Source organism: Gavialis gangeticus, unplaced genomic scaffold (assembly GCF_001723915.1).
Source record: "Gavialis gangeticus isolate Ggan-Ray unplaced genomic scaffold, GavGan_comp1, whole genome shotgun sequence".
Taxonomy (NCBI): domain Eukaryota; kingdom Metazoa; phylum Chordata; order Crocodylia; family Gavialidae; genus Gavialis; species Gavialis gangeticus.
The window spans coordinates 132422867-132436199 of NW_017729024.1; the positions used below are offsets into that span (position 1 = coordinate 132422867).

The window sequence follows — 13333 nt, forward strand, 5'->3', positions numbered from 1 at the left end:
GCCAACCTAGAAGAAAACACATGCTTACCTTTAGGGGAAAGGTGGAGCCCATGCCATCCGAGCATGTCTCTTGTCATGATGTGCAGGTCATTGTCAAGGAATCCAAAACCCGCCTCAAGACACCATTCCTGAAGCCGTCAGTTGGTCTCTGTGATGCACGTCGCATGCCATCTTCCACGTCTGCTCACTGGTAGGACAGAAGAGAAAACCACCTGTGCGCCTATCTCTTTCAGCATGCCCCCCAGAGCATGGTAGTCCACCATCAGGTGATCAGGGCTTCTCCTAGCCGCATCATTAGTACCCACATGAATTAGGACCATGGGGTAGTAATCAGTGGGCTGGATCATGGCCTGGATCATCCCCTTCACGTCCTGAATCTTTGCTCCGGGTAGGCAGTAGACCTCACGTGTCGAGGGGTCCTGGCGACAGATGGGACCCTCTGTACCTCTCAGGATGGAGTTGCCTAAGATGATCACGCGACACTTTTTCCTCCAGGACTGCTTAGCTCCTTCAGCCTGCTCTGAGCATGGAGAGTGTGGAGTTGCCTCCTCTCTGGTTGCCTCCTCTCCTTCCTTCTCCTCCAGAGTTGCCAGGGCCTCGTACCTGTTCTGCAGCTGGACTGGAGGAACTGATACTGCTGTGTTGCGAACCGCCCTGGTTCTAGAGGTGACCGTCTGCCACTCTGCAGTGGAGGACACTTCCCAAGGTGCTTCTTCCTTGGGTGTGTGGCCCTGCAGGGAAAGGAAATAGCCGTCAATTTCATCCTCTGCCTCCCTGACTCCCCTCAGCCTGCTAACCTCCTTCTGGAGCTCCCTTACCTGTGCCTCCAGGGCCCTAAGGCGGGTGCCTGCAGGACAGGTGTGGGGGTCACTAATCCCTGCCCCCCCAGGCCTTGCTGGGCAACCCCCGCAGGTCAGGGGGTGGGGGGACGCCAGCCCCACCATGGGCTCTGTCTGGGTGGAGACCTCAGACAAGCCCCGGGTAGGCTGCACCCCCCGGGCAGGGGCCCTGGCAGCACTCCGTGTTGACACCATCGTAGAAGTTGCTTTTTATTTATAGCTTACAAATAAAAGACCAGCTAGACCAGCTCTATAAGCTAGAGACCAGATTCTCCACTGCCTTGAATGTTGTGTAGTCACTTATAGATGGGCAAAATAGATATAAAATTATATAAAATTTGAATGACAGAACTTTACATCTACTTAGCACCAATTTAAATTACTCTCCTAGGCATTAGACTATCATGACCTTGTCCTTCTGTGACACTGGATGCATCTACACAGGACACTACATCGCTGTAACAATGAGCTATGGCAACGTACCTCATCACTAGTCACATATCATCTAAAAATAACCATGCGCAGCCAGGACTGTGCAGTACTGCTAAAGCAAGTATTACATGATTGTGAAGTACCAAATGCACAATCAGGGGTGCATGTAGACATACCCACTGATAATTTGTTTTATACTCAGATCTTTGATGAAAGTTTATCTTTCGTTAAGTTTTAAAGTCAGCTGTTAAGTTTTAAAAGTCAAATAAATTTGCCTTCGTTTGATACTTTCAAAAGTGAGGGCACCCTAAGACCCATATTCTCAAAAATATTTAGGTATTTAACCCTTATTGAAAACTTCCACTGACCTCACACCCCTCTCTGCTGTGTACCACCCCACACTGGAACCTAAAAGAAAGATTGGTAAATAATTATATCTATTTACAGAGATTGCACCTTAAAAGCATTTTTCCAAACTGCTTATCTCTTGCCCAACTCTGTCTCACCAGTCTCACCCTCAGAAATACTCTGTGCTGACCAGTGAACACAAAATACAAACAGGTCTTGCTAACAACAAAGGCAAAACACAGCCAGCACATGTGACACCATAATCAAAAGACCCCACAGCAATAAGTGTGATTTTACTGTATTTTATCAATATTTTATTTACCAATAATTGATTTATTGTACTAATAAACGTTCCTACTTTTTTATAGCTTAAAGGACCTTATCCAAAATGCAGAGGTGAAGCCCGAGCTACAATACATTGTCTCCAGTCCTTCCTTTTCTATGGTAACAGTTCCAAGTGAAGATAGTGGAATAACTTGGGAAATCAGCTCAAGCAGATGTTCCGCTCCATGGGCCTCTGAACCCAGTACTACTTCGTATCTTTATAGTCTGGAAAGTTCATCTGTAGGTTGTCCTCCTGGGAAAGTTATCTTTATCATGGATGATGGTAAGACTGTCCGGAAAAAGATATGTAGATCATCCGATAGGACACTGTTGCATTCAAACCTGAAGGAAGGCCAGGGTAGTAAAAAGCGTGACTTCTCTGGAATGCAAGACTTAAGTGTTACCCCAGTAAATGATACAGAGTTAAGTGCTGTTGAACCAGAAGCAAAAGCTATGGAAGTAGAAACTTCAAAAGATAAAGAAGATCCAGTAAACATTACAGAGGAACCAGACCCACTCCTCTCAAAGTCAATGGGCAAAGAAAATAAACAAAAGAAGGGAGGGCCAGACCCTGGAGGATCAATATGGGCTAGAATTCAAAAGTTCAATTCGATTACAGAAGAAGCAACACCTCCAAAACTGTTCCGAAAGACACGTAGTAAAGATCCACCCATAATATCAGATACGAAAAGAGAACAAAGACAGCGCAAGGGATTGTTAAAACAAAGCCTTTCTTCCCCCTCTTCAGCGTCTCCTGAAAAAGCCTCTGCTGCTAGGAAAGATGTTTCACTTCTGAATATAAAATGTGGCCAACTGACTCCTGGATCTAAGAAGTTTTCAAACTCTAATGTTCCTCTTGACAATCCTATGAAAAAAGAAATGGAGACTCCAAGTGAGACATCAGAACAGTCACAGTCCATTTCACCCTGCTTTACAGATGAAGGGGATACGCAGGAAGTTCCCACATGTTCACCTACAGCCATAAACTCAATATTAGGACCACCAGTGCCTGCTCCATTAGATCCTACTGATAAAGCTGAGAAACAAGAAATGTGGCCACCTCCAGTTGAGACTATAATTGAGACGTCAGACCAGTTGCTGCCTGTTACATCATGCCTAACTGATGAAGTAGGGCAGCAAGAAATTCAGCCTTATTCAATCATGACCACAGAGCCCATTTCAGCAGAATCTGTAACTGAATCAGAGCAGAAAACAACTCAAGCATATTCATCTGTAGCTCCAGAATATGTGTCTGACCATTCTGTTTCATTACATCTTGTGGAGGAGGCAGAAAAGCGAGGAAGTCAGTCTTACTCACCCATGACTACACAGTCTGAGTCTGAACATTCAGTTTTATCTGAAACAAGAAAGCAGGATGTTGATCCTTATTCATCCACCACTGCAGAATCAGAGCTGGATCATGCAGTTTTATCCCGTTCTGTGGATGAAGCGGAGAAGCAAGAAAGTCAGTTTTATTCACCTCTAACTACACAATCAGAGTGTGAACATCCAGATGTCTCAAATTCTGCTGATGAAACAGAGGAGCAAGAGACCACACAGTTGGAGTTTGGATATTTAGAGAAGCAAGTTATTCAGCCCCATTCCCCTGTAATCACTCAGTCAGAGTTTGAACATCCATATTTATCAGATTCAATTGAGGAAGCAGAGGAGCAAAAAATTAAGTCTTATTCCACTGCAACTCAGCAACTGGCGTCTGAACAGTTAGATATATTGTGCCCTATTGATGAAATGGAAATACAAAAAAGGCAGTCTGCTTCACAGGTAACTTCAGGGCTGTGTGAGTATTCCAATGTATCCGATTCCAGTGGCAAAGAAGAGAGAGAAGAAACTGCCCAACTAGAGTCTAAACATTTGGAGACGCAAGATTCAGGATTCCATTCTCCTGTAACTAAGCAACGGGAACTGGATGTTCAAAAATTAACATGCCTCAATCATGAAGCAGAGGAACAAGAAACCACGCAAATGGAGCCAGAACAGCCAAATTTAGCACATTCCATGAAAAAAACAGAGTATGGAGATATTCAGCCATGTTTACCTATAGCACAGTCAGAGTCTGAACATTTAGACTTAGCTGAAACAGAGTTAGAAGTTAAACCTTATTCACCCAAAACTACAGCAATGGAAGATAAGCAAAAAGTCCAAGCTGATTTATTGAGCACAAAATATTTGTCAGAACAGTTAAGTGCTCATTCTCCAAGCCTCATTGCTGAAAGTATTCATCAGGGAATGCTGCCTGGTGAACAGGAAATGATGAACTGGGTTTCAGAAGAGTCAACTACAACTATTAAGGAAGTGGGTGAACAAAATATTCAGTTTAATTCACTTGCAAATCTTGATACATGGCTGGAAGAGTCAAAGTCTTATTCGCTTGGTTTCTTTGATGAAGAAGAGAAACAAGATATTCCCTCATCTTTGCCTGACCTAGTAAGCATGTTGGTGCAGCAGTCAAAAACCACTTCAGTCAGTTGTAATGAAGAAACAAACAGACATGAAATGGAGCCTTATTCAGATGGCACGAAAGATGTGTCATTGGAACAATCAACAGGTGGTTCACCAGACCTTCTTGATGAAAGAGCGATGCAAAAGCCTTCTTCAGCTGAAGTGGATAGCATCGCTTCAGCAGAGCCAATATCCACTTTACTTAGCCCTTTTATTAAAACACAGAATCTAGAAATGCCATCTTATTCTGCAGAAGCAGAAGCAACCCATCCTTCATTGAATGTAGAGGAAGCATCAAAAGAACCTGAACATGGTCTACAAAGGGAAGAGGAATTAACACACCATGTGAAGTCTGAAGTAGAATGCAAGTGCACTTCAGAACTTGACAGTCAAAAAGATATGTTTAATATAATTTCAGAAGGTTACGAAATACTGAATATTCATGTTCCCCCAGTCATTTCTTCCATTGATCAAGAAGAAAGCAAACACATGCCTGATAAGCTGGAATATTTGGAAACAAATACCTTATCGAAAAGACAGCTAGTTGACTATAGTGATGATACAGTTGCTGGCCCTAAAGCTTCAGTATGTGGAACGACTACAGAAATTTCAGAAAGCTCAGTGGCTAGTGACACTGGAAGTAAAGATAATGAAGAAAAAGAACCGGTCAAAGATGAAGATGCTCCGGAAGCTGTAGAAACAAAAGAGGAAATTTCAAAAAGGATAGAAAATAATAGTGAGACTGCTTTGAATCCTAATAACAGTAGCATTGATATGGATTATTTTGAAAAATATACTCTGATTGATGACAAATATCCTACTGAGTCATCTCCTCAGGAACTACACTCATTTCCTGCTGGAATGGAAAGTCCTAAGGAACCAATGGAGGAAGCTGTCTCTTTAAATGAAAGATCTGATGTTAATACTTTGGAAGATGGTTATTCCCTATTTAATTATCTGGATGAAGCCTTTTATGGAACTGTGGAAGAAGACAACAAAATACAGTCCTGTGCAGATGTTCAGAAATCTTTTCCTGAGCAAAAATCAGTTGACATTAGCAGTAAAAAAGCTGTAAATGTAGAAGATGAACAAAAGTCCGCAGGCACACCCTTGTTTGATACAGAAGAAGGAGTGTTAGAACGATCCCTGTTATTTCCCACATCAGTCACCATGATAAACCCAGAGCTTCTAGAAGAGCCACCTGCTCTCTCATTTTTATACAAAGACCTGTATGAAGAAGCAGTGGGAGAAAACATAAAAGGTGACAATGAACCTCTTTCTGACGAAGAAAGTATGAATTCTGATGCATCGTTTCCTAGTAGGAATTCTGACACAGATGATGGAACTGGAATATATTTTGAAAAATATATTCTTATAGATGATATTCCAAGTAATATGGCTGGGTTTCAGAAGGAGCAAATTCCAAAAGATCAGTCTAGTAGCAAAGATATTTCAAGCCAAATGAGAGTTTCAGAGGACAGAAGTGAGGGTGTTTGTGAGGCAGCTGAAAAGGAGTCGCAATCTGTTCACATTTCAGCTGAAGAGTCTGCCAAAATGTCAGAAGGAGAAATAGTGGAGAGAGAGACAGATGTATTGAGAAAAGAAGAAGCCCAGATTGTTAGTGATATTAAAGCAACAATTTGTAAACCAGCCTATGCAATTCCTTTTGGAAACAAACTAAATATTTCAGATGCTAGAAATGATGTTACTCATCAAAGAAGAGAAGAAGAAAATATACCTGCAGAAGCTAACCAGAAACTGTCAAGTCAAACAAGTCATCAAGAGTCCAGTCAAGTAGTAGATTCTGAGGAAATTGCCCATCAAGATGAAGCATCTGTGCTAAATAAATCAAAGGAAGTAACTTACCTGACAGATGAGCAGAAAAAGCAACATGAAATAACAGTTCACAAAATGGATAATGATTTACCTCACGGCAGAACACCTGCTGAGGGGAGTAAAGGCAATCAGTATGTCCAAGAAAATCTCTCCCATCTTGAAACTCTTCAACAAACAGAGAAACTAGAGAAAGATGGGTTAATTTCACATTTAGATAAGCAACTGCATCCCATGACAAGGGAGGCACATGCTTTAGAGTACAATCACCTTGAAAATATGAACAAAAAAAAAGGCAGAGAAGAAAATCTAATAGGCACAGATGAGCTGACACACAAACAAAGAGGCCAGAGAAAGGTTACAGATGGTATAGCACAGCATGACCTAGGAATAGCTAAGTGTGGACTTTCAGAACCAGGAGTAAGATCTGATTATGCGTTAAGTGAATCAGACACACAGCTCTTTCCTTGCAATCTAGATAACTTTCAGCCCAATTCAGGAGCAAAGCAGTGCTTTGGTGCTTATGAAGATCTTGCTGAATCAATGGATTATGAAGTGATTAACCAAGAAGAATTGCAAGATGAAGTGTCCTCTGAATTGGCACATGAAGAATTATTATTTGAAGACAGGGAATCTTTTGAGCATATTAGTGATAGTTATGAATCTGTAAACGAGGCAGAGCAAGTTACACCCACTGACCATGAAGATTCAGGGTTTGTGATGATGGAGCCTGAACAATCATCAGCAGACATACCTGAAAGTGAGAGTCCACAAAAAGAAATGAAGAAGGCCCAAATTGATACCTATTGCTACCAGTGCAGATGCACTATTTCTGCTATTGACAAGCTTTTTGGGCAGCATAAAGAGCATGATGTGACATCACTAGACACTGCTGCAAATGAGATCAAGGTAAGCATTTGCGATGCCATTTTCAAAGTAAAACACAAATGTTATTTATTTAGCTAATTTAAAATATGGGTCATTCATCTTTTTTCCTTTTTCCAAGATAAAATCAGGGACCGACCGTTACTATTTATTCACTGCTCAGGAGAAAATGTGCAATTAAATTTGGTTTTTAGATGTTATCTCATACCGGAGTCTTTTCTCCTCGATGGGGACCCTGCTAGAATTGTCCACATCTTTCTGATTGTCAGGCTGGATTATTGTGATGTGCTCTCCTTAGATTACTTGAACCTTCAATCAGCAGCTCCAGCAAGTAACCTTCAGCAACTGAGTTTACCTTCTAAATAGGCTAAGCCAACATGTACCCTTCAGAGTTCAAGGTTTGGTTAATTAATTCTATAGGATTGCAAAGAAAGATGTAAATGTTTATTGCGTTGATTTTTGGTCTGTTTCAAAAAAAATATTGTCTCCCATTGGAAATGGTAGAGGTTGAGATGGGTTTCACACCCTTTCTGGCAGCAGTGGTTCATTTAAGTTATGAAACATACCATGATATTACAATAGCTGTAAAAGAAATAAACAGTGCAAAATTTTCACTAAAATCATGGAAGATCATAGCCAAGCCCACACTGGTATCAAGATGATTGTTGCATTAACCAGAACAGAACACAAAAAATGCTCCCTCTTAAAGTCCAGCCTAGAAGGAAGAATATATTGCAGTTAAGTAGCTTAGAATCATGAGCTTACCACGCGGATATAATTTTATTTCACATTTTTAAGTGGCCTTATTTCCCTAGCAGGTCTCACAGAGCTTTCTGAATTTTAGCCTCATCCTTAGTATAGTTCTTTTTCTTTTGTAGAGAGAGAATTTTAGTAACACTAGTTAATTTCATTGTAGAGTGAGCTTCATGCGTTTGAACTGACGCTAATAATATTGTCACCTGTTCCACTTAAAAACATTGATCAGTCAAAGGCTTTAGCATTGTCACAAAATGTGGTTAAAGTCCTGTGTGCATTCACCAGTCAACCCATATTGTTTAATCCATTTCCTTGATACAGTTTAGCAGTAGAACAGACAAGGCCTTATTTTCCTGGGAAGGAAAACCACCTGATACAGAACCTATATTTATGCTAGTTCCAAAACTTTGTACAATGTGCATCTAGCCTGTAGGACAAAATGTTGAAACTAATTAAAAATGAGCATGAAATTAAAATTCAAGTCATTCAGAAATCTAGCAAGGGTATTCTTACCAGTGCAAGAATCTAGCATTCTGAAAAGTATTCATACATTCCTATACTATGTATCTTCCCCCCAAATATATTTTCAAAATAAATGCTAGCTACAACACTTTTCACTTCTCTAGATACTTGTCTTTGAATTCATATTCTGCTCTGAAAAGTGGCTGCAAATATGGCATTATGAAGTTCCATGTTTATGATCTGTCACTTACTCCATGTCAAGTTTGTTGATTTTGTTAATCTAGTTGAAGGCAGAGTAGAGACCTTTCTCTAGCTATTTTTTATACATCTTTTTCTGGTTGCCGGCTCTGCAATCTAAACCCAGTGTAAAAACACTGAACTTTATTTTTTCTGGTGCACACACAATCATATGTAATTAAAAATTACACATAATTTTAATAAAAAAAATCTGGGCCATGTCACAGAATCAGTTTTGATAATGATTTGTCTTTTAACTCATGTTATTTTGCATCTCATACTGACCTCCTGGCATGTGTTTAACTTACACTAAAGCATTCATATATAATCCTGGAATTTGGTCTGAAAATAGACCTCAGATATAGTCTTCAGGTAAGCTATGTTTATAACAGTAACTCATAACTAAGAAACAAAAATTATAGCTATAAGAACATGTGACATATTTCTGTTCAATTTTTAAGCTATTAATTATTCTATTTGTCTAGTCTGTACATGTACCCTGTTTTTATCTTTACTATATAATAGTTTAATCTACAAGTATGAATGATTGTAACATACCAATGTCAATCATAAAGTCAGATCACAGTCATCCCTGTTGGAGCTACAGTGAAGCTGGTGGAGTTAATTTATCCCATGATGTCATTCCCTGGTTATGGACTTTGAGAGAGAGCCAATAAATAAATCTGGCTTCAAAACAGGTCTGACTTCATGTGATTTCTAGCAGTCAAACTCATGTTACTCTGAAACTGTCCACACATGGTTCTTGTTACTCATATATATAATCTCTCAGAAAATACCGGACAACAAAATATTCATTTCCTCAGTTTTAGCATTGGAGCAAAACTTTGTGTTAAATGAAATGAGGTATTCATGGCCTCTGCCAATTTTTATAGGTTATCTTGACAAACAGAAGTTCACTTTGGAGTTGCACTGATTAGCCCTAAATAGTTATAAATATAGAATTCAATTTTACAGTCTAATATGATATTTATAATTCATGGAGGTCACATGAGGTCACATTTTCCAAACAGATTTGGCTATAAAAGTTTGCCAGATTATAGGAGACTGCTACTAACCTTCCTTTAACCTTCCTTCTAGTTTTATACAACTTGATTAAAACCAAGTGCAGTTATGAATCATAAATTACACATGAGCAGATGGACAGCTTACTCTCAAAGAAGGTCAAGAAAAAACTGTTGCAGAAAGATAGCTCTACTTTGTTTCACAAGCCTCCTTCTGAATTATTTACACACATAAAACAACTGAGTCAGGCCTTTCATTATCAGTAAATATCAAGCATAATTTTCCAGCAAAATTCAGAAAAAGCTATGATTATGCTCAGTTTGGTTTAGTCTCCAAGATAAGCAGCAAGACTACTTAAGCCAGTCCCCTACCAATTACCCTCTTCTGTTCTGGACCATATCCTGCAGTCTATTTAGTATTTCTGTGAGATGCTTTAAGATCCTGACCTTCCAGCAAAGCCTGACTTGTGGGTCTTGAATATCACAAATGAGCTCTCGGTGCCTGTCAGGATCAAGCCCAAGTTATGCTTTGAAGATGGTTTTGTGCTTTTCCTATAGGACTCACTAGCTATGATGGCACTGCAAAATTAACTGAAAAAGTTATTCTGATTACATCTAGTGGTGAAACAAAAATATTTATCTAATACACATTTTGTATGGATTTTATACAGTGCACATTTTCAAGTGACTGCAACTTATTTTAATTTCAGGATCAATTAGATGAATTTTTGGTGGCATTACAAGAAAAGTCACTGAAAATTGAGGAATTTGTTAGTGAGATAGAATCCCTATTTAATTCTGTTGAGGTAAGTCCAACATTTATATCGCTACTGTTTTTCTTCTCCTTTACAATATTGACAATGCTTTGAAAAGATTTGTTGTAGTTCCTTGCTGGGATTAACACTGGAAAGGGGTGTTTTACTAGTCCTTACATTAGCCCCTCTGACTGTGAGTGATTAACTGTGAAAAATAAACATAGTTTTGCTTCATAATATAGTGCTGCGATAATGATCACAGTGACCATTACATGTATTATGTGATTGTCAAGCACTGGATAAGCAAGTGATTCTCTCAGTGTTTTTAGTCTAAATTCTGTTTAAAACAAAAGTTTTCACAGATTGAACTTTCAAACCTTACATGCTTCAAATTAGCAATCTGAATCATTTTGTGCAGGCGGGCCAGATATGCAGCCCATGGGCTGGATCCAGCCCATGAAACTGTATCACCTGGCCTGTGGGGCTCATAGAGGAGCCAAGAATTCAGGATGGTAGTGAGCAGGGGTGGGAGGAAGGGGGCGCCACTGCAGTCTGGGGTATGGAGCCGTGTTGTGAAAGCATGTCAGCAGTAGAATACGAGCAATGGCTGTGCTTAGTCACCACAATCACTGCTGTCACTTGCCCTGCTGCCATGTCTGAATCTGGCTTCTGGATCCAGCCCAGGGGGGCTGGGTGAGTACAGCACCTCTACTTTGAAGCACCCAAATGAGTGGTATGGGAAGGAAAGGTATTTGCTCTCATAGTTTATATTGACTTCCGTGGAAATTTTGTTGACCGATGTAGTTTTATTTCTCAGATTGGCATGCTTTTTTTATTTTCCAGGAAAACTGTAAGAAAAGTGAACGGGTTTTAGAAGATCAAAATGAAGACATGGTTAAGAAAGTGACAGCACAATATGACGAGAAGTTAGAGAACTTTGAGGAGGTGAAGAAGATGAAAATGGAATATCTCTATGAACAGATGGTTAACTTTCAACAGATTATTGATGCTGCCAAGGAGGCTTTGGGGACAACTGTAAGGGAAACTGAAGAACTTGATGAGGCTAGTTTCCTAAATGTAAGTATGAATTATGTTCAGGACAATAACCTAAATAGCATGAGTCTCATAAGGCATTTATATAACATATTCAGACCCAGGCAGCTCTTTGTCATTTTCTAAGATCAGTTTAGTCTGTAGTCTCAGGTGTGCCAATCTAGCACTGCTGGATCATTTCCTTATGTCACATGAGGGCTCAAAGAAGAACTCTAAGAATGAGAAAACTCATTCTTTTTACTAAGTGAAACAGCTCCAACAAGAAAGATTGAAAGATGCACCAAACAATCACCAAGAACCTAGTGGTTAGGGCATTCACCTGGGTTGTGGGAGGTCAATGTTCAAGTCCCTCCTCTGATTGATTTAAACTAGAGGCTTTAATCTGACTCTCCCATGTCCCAAAAATGAATGTCCTAATCTCTGAAGTATTGACTATTCTTGGAAGGATTGGGGCCACCCTTGCATTTTGCATGAAAACCAATCACATTGTTTGCTTCCTGATGGAACTGGAAAAGTTTTGAAATCTTAAAGCCTTTTGGAGGATAGGGTATCTAATTCCTAATATGCTTTTAACATGTATAGTCATTAAATGTCTCCTGACCCTTTCTGTAAAGGATGGAGGCCTGGATCCTGAAGCCCTATTGTACAATGAAAAAGGCAGCTGAGGCACTCCCACAAAATGTAAAAAACCCAATTCTACTAGTATAAAGCTCATGAAGCATCAGCAGCTGTGTGTATGTATTGAGGTGTGGGGGACAGTATTTTTGGTCTTGGCATTTGGACCTTAATATTTATAATATAGAAATGATATTGCCTACTATAACAATGATGTAGGCTTTAATACAGCAACCGTTCTTGGCTACGTGCCTAACTTTTTAAGCACAAGTGTTTCTTGATTGACTGCTTGCATACTTAAAGCTACACGTGTACTTAAAGAAACATATTGAGTCAAGGTCTTACAGAGGGAAATTACCTGAAAAGACAACTTCTCTTCTGGGATAAATGAGCAAAAAACCAATAAAATCAATGGAGCTGTGTTTATTTACATCAACTGAAAGCTGTAGAATTTGTTTTATATACTATTTGTTCTTAAATATTATCTCCTGTTTGTTAAATTGTTAATACAGTTCTCTTTTCTTTTCTCTTAGTCATCTAAAGAAATGAATAAAAGGTATAAGCAATGCATCTTTGGTGCATTGTGTGCTAGGTTTAGCATGTTGGATGCTTCATTTAATACTTTCAAGCCTTATTGAAGGCATGCTGCCAACATAACTGTCTACTATAAACATCACACATAATAATCATTCAGAGAAGACATCTCATACTTGTTACTGTAGCTGACAGTGTTTGAAGTGTTTTGCATGTGTTTTGTATTTCATAATTTAAATAATAAATATAGCATTTTAAATGTCAACTCATTTTGATTATTTTTCATAGACATTCTTAAGTAGATGTTCCTTGTACTTATTGTATAAAACATTTTGATGATGCTTAAATCTTAAACACCACTGTTTTCAAGTGTTCATGTTTTACTCATATAATTTCCATATTAGATCAAATCTTAATGGAAATAGTTTAGGTATCACTTGCATAAGAGGAGATGTGGAGCTAAATTTACAACTAGTGTAAATGGATGCATCTCCAGTAAAGTCTGAATCTGGATTTCTGTTTCATTCCACCTTCACTCTCTCTCTACTCTCCTTAAATAAACAAATAAAATAACAGTCCCATGGTCAAAATCTTCTTATGCCCTGTGTGGCTTCTTAATGGGGCTTCTTCTCAGTGAGACTCGTAACATGAAATATAACTAATCTTAAGCACATTTATCTCCCGTTAAAATTTTCACAAATTACCTAGGAATATTAATATAGAGTAATAGAAAATAGCTGTTGGAAGGGACTTCAGGAGGTCATCTAGTCCAACCCCC

The 13333-nt window shown here is 39.2% G+C and overlaps 1 protein-coding gene across 1 annotated transcript in view; it reads left to right on the forward strand.

The window, feature by feature from the left end:
• Nucleotides 1-13333, forward strand: part of LOC109298119 (cardiomyopathy-associated protein 5-like) — a 76325-nt gene that overhangs the window by 16892 nt on the left and 46100 nt on the right. Inside the window, exons 4-7 of the mRNA XM_019518251.1 lie at nt 1988-7145; nt 10309-10404; nt 11197-11430; nt 12555-12577. Coding sequence (XP_019373796.1) covers nt 1988-7145; nt 10309-10404; nt 11197-11430; nt 12555-12577 — 5511 coding nt within the window. The remainder of the gene's footprint in view (nt 1-1987; nt 7146-10308; nt 10405-11196; nt 11431-12554; nt 12578-13333) is intronic.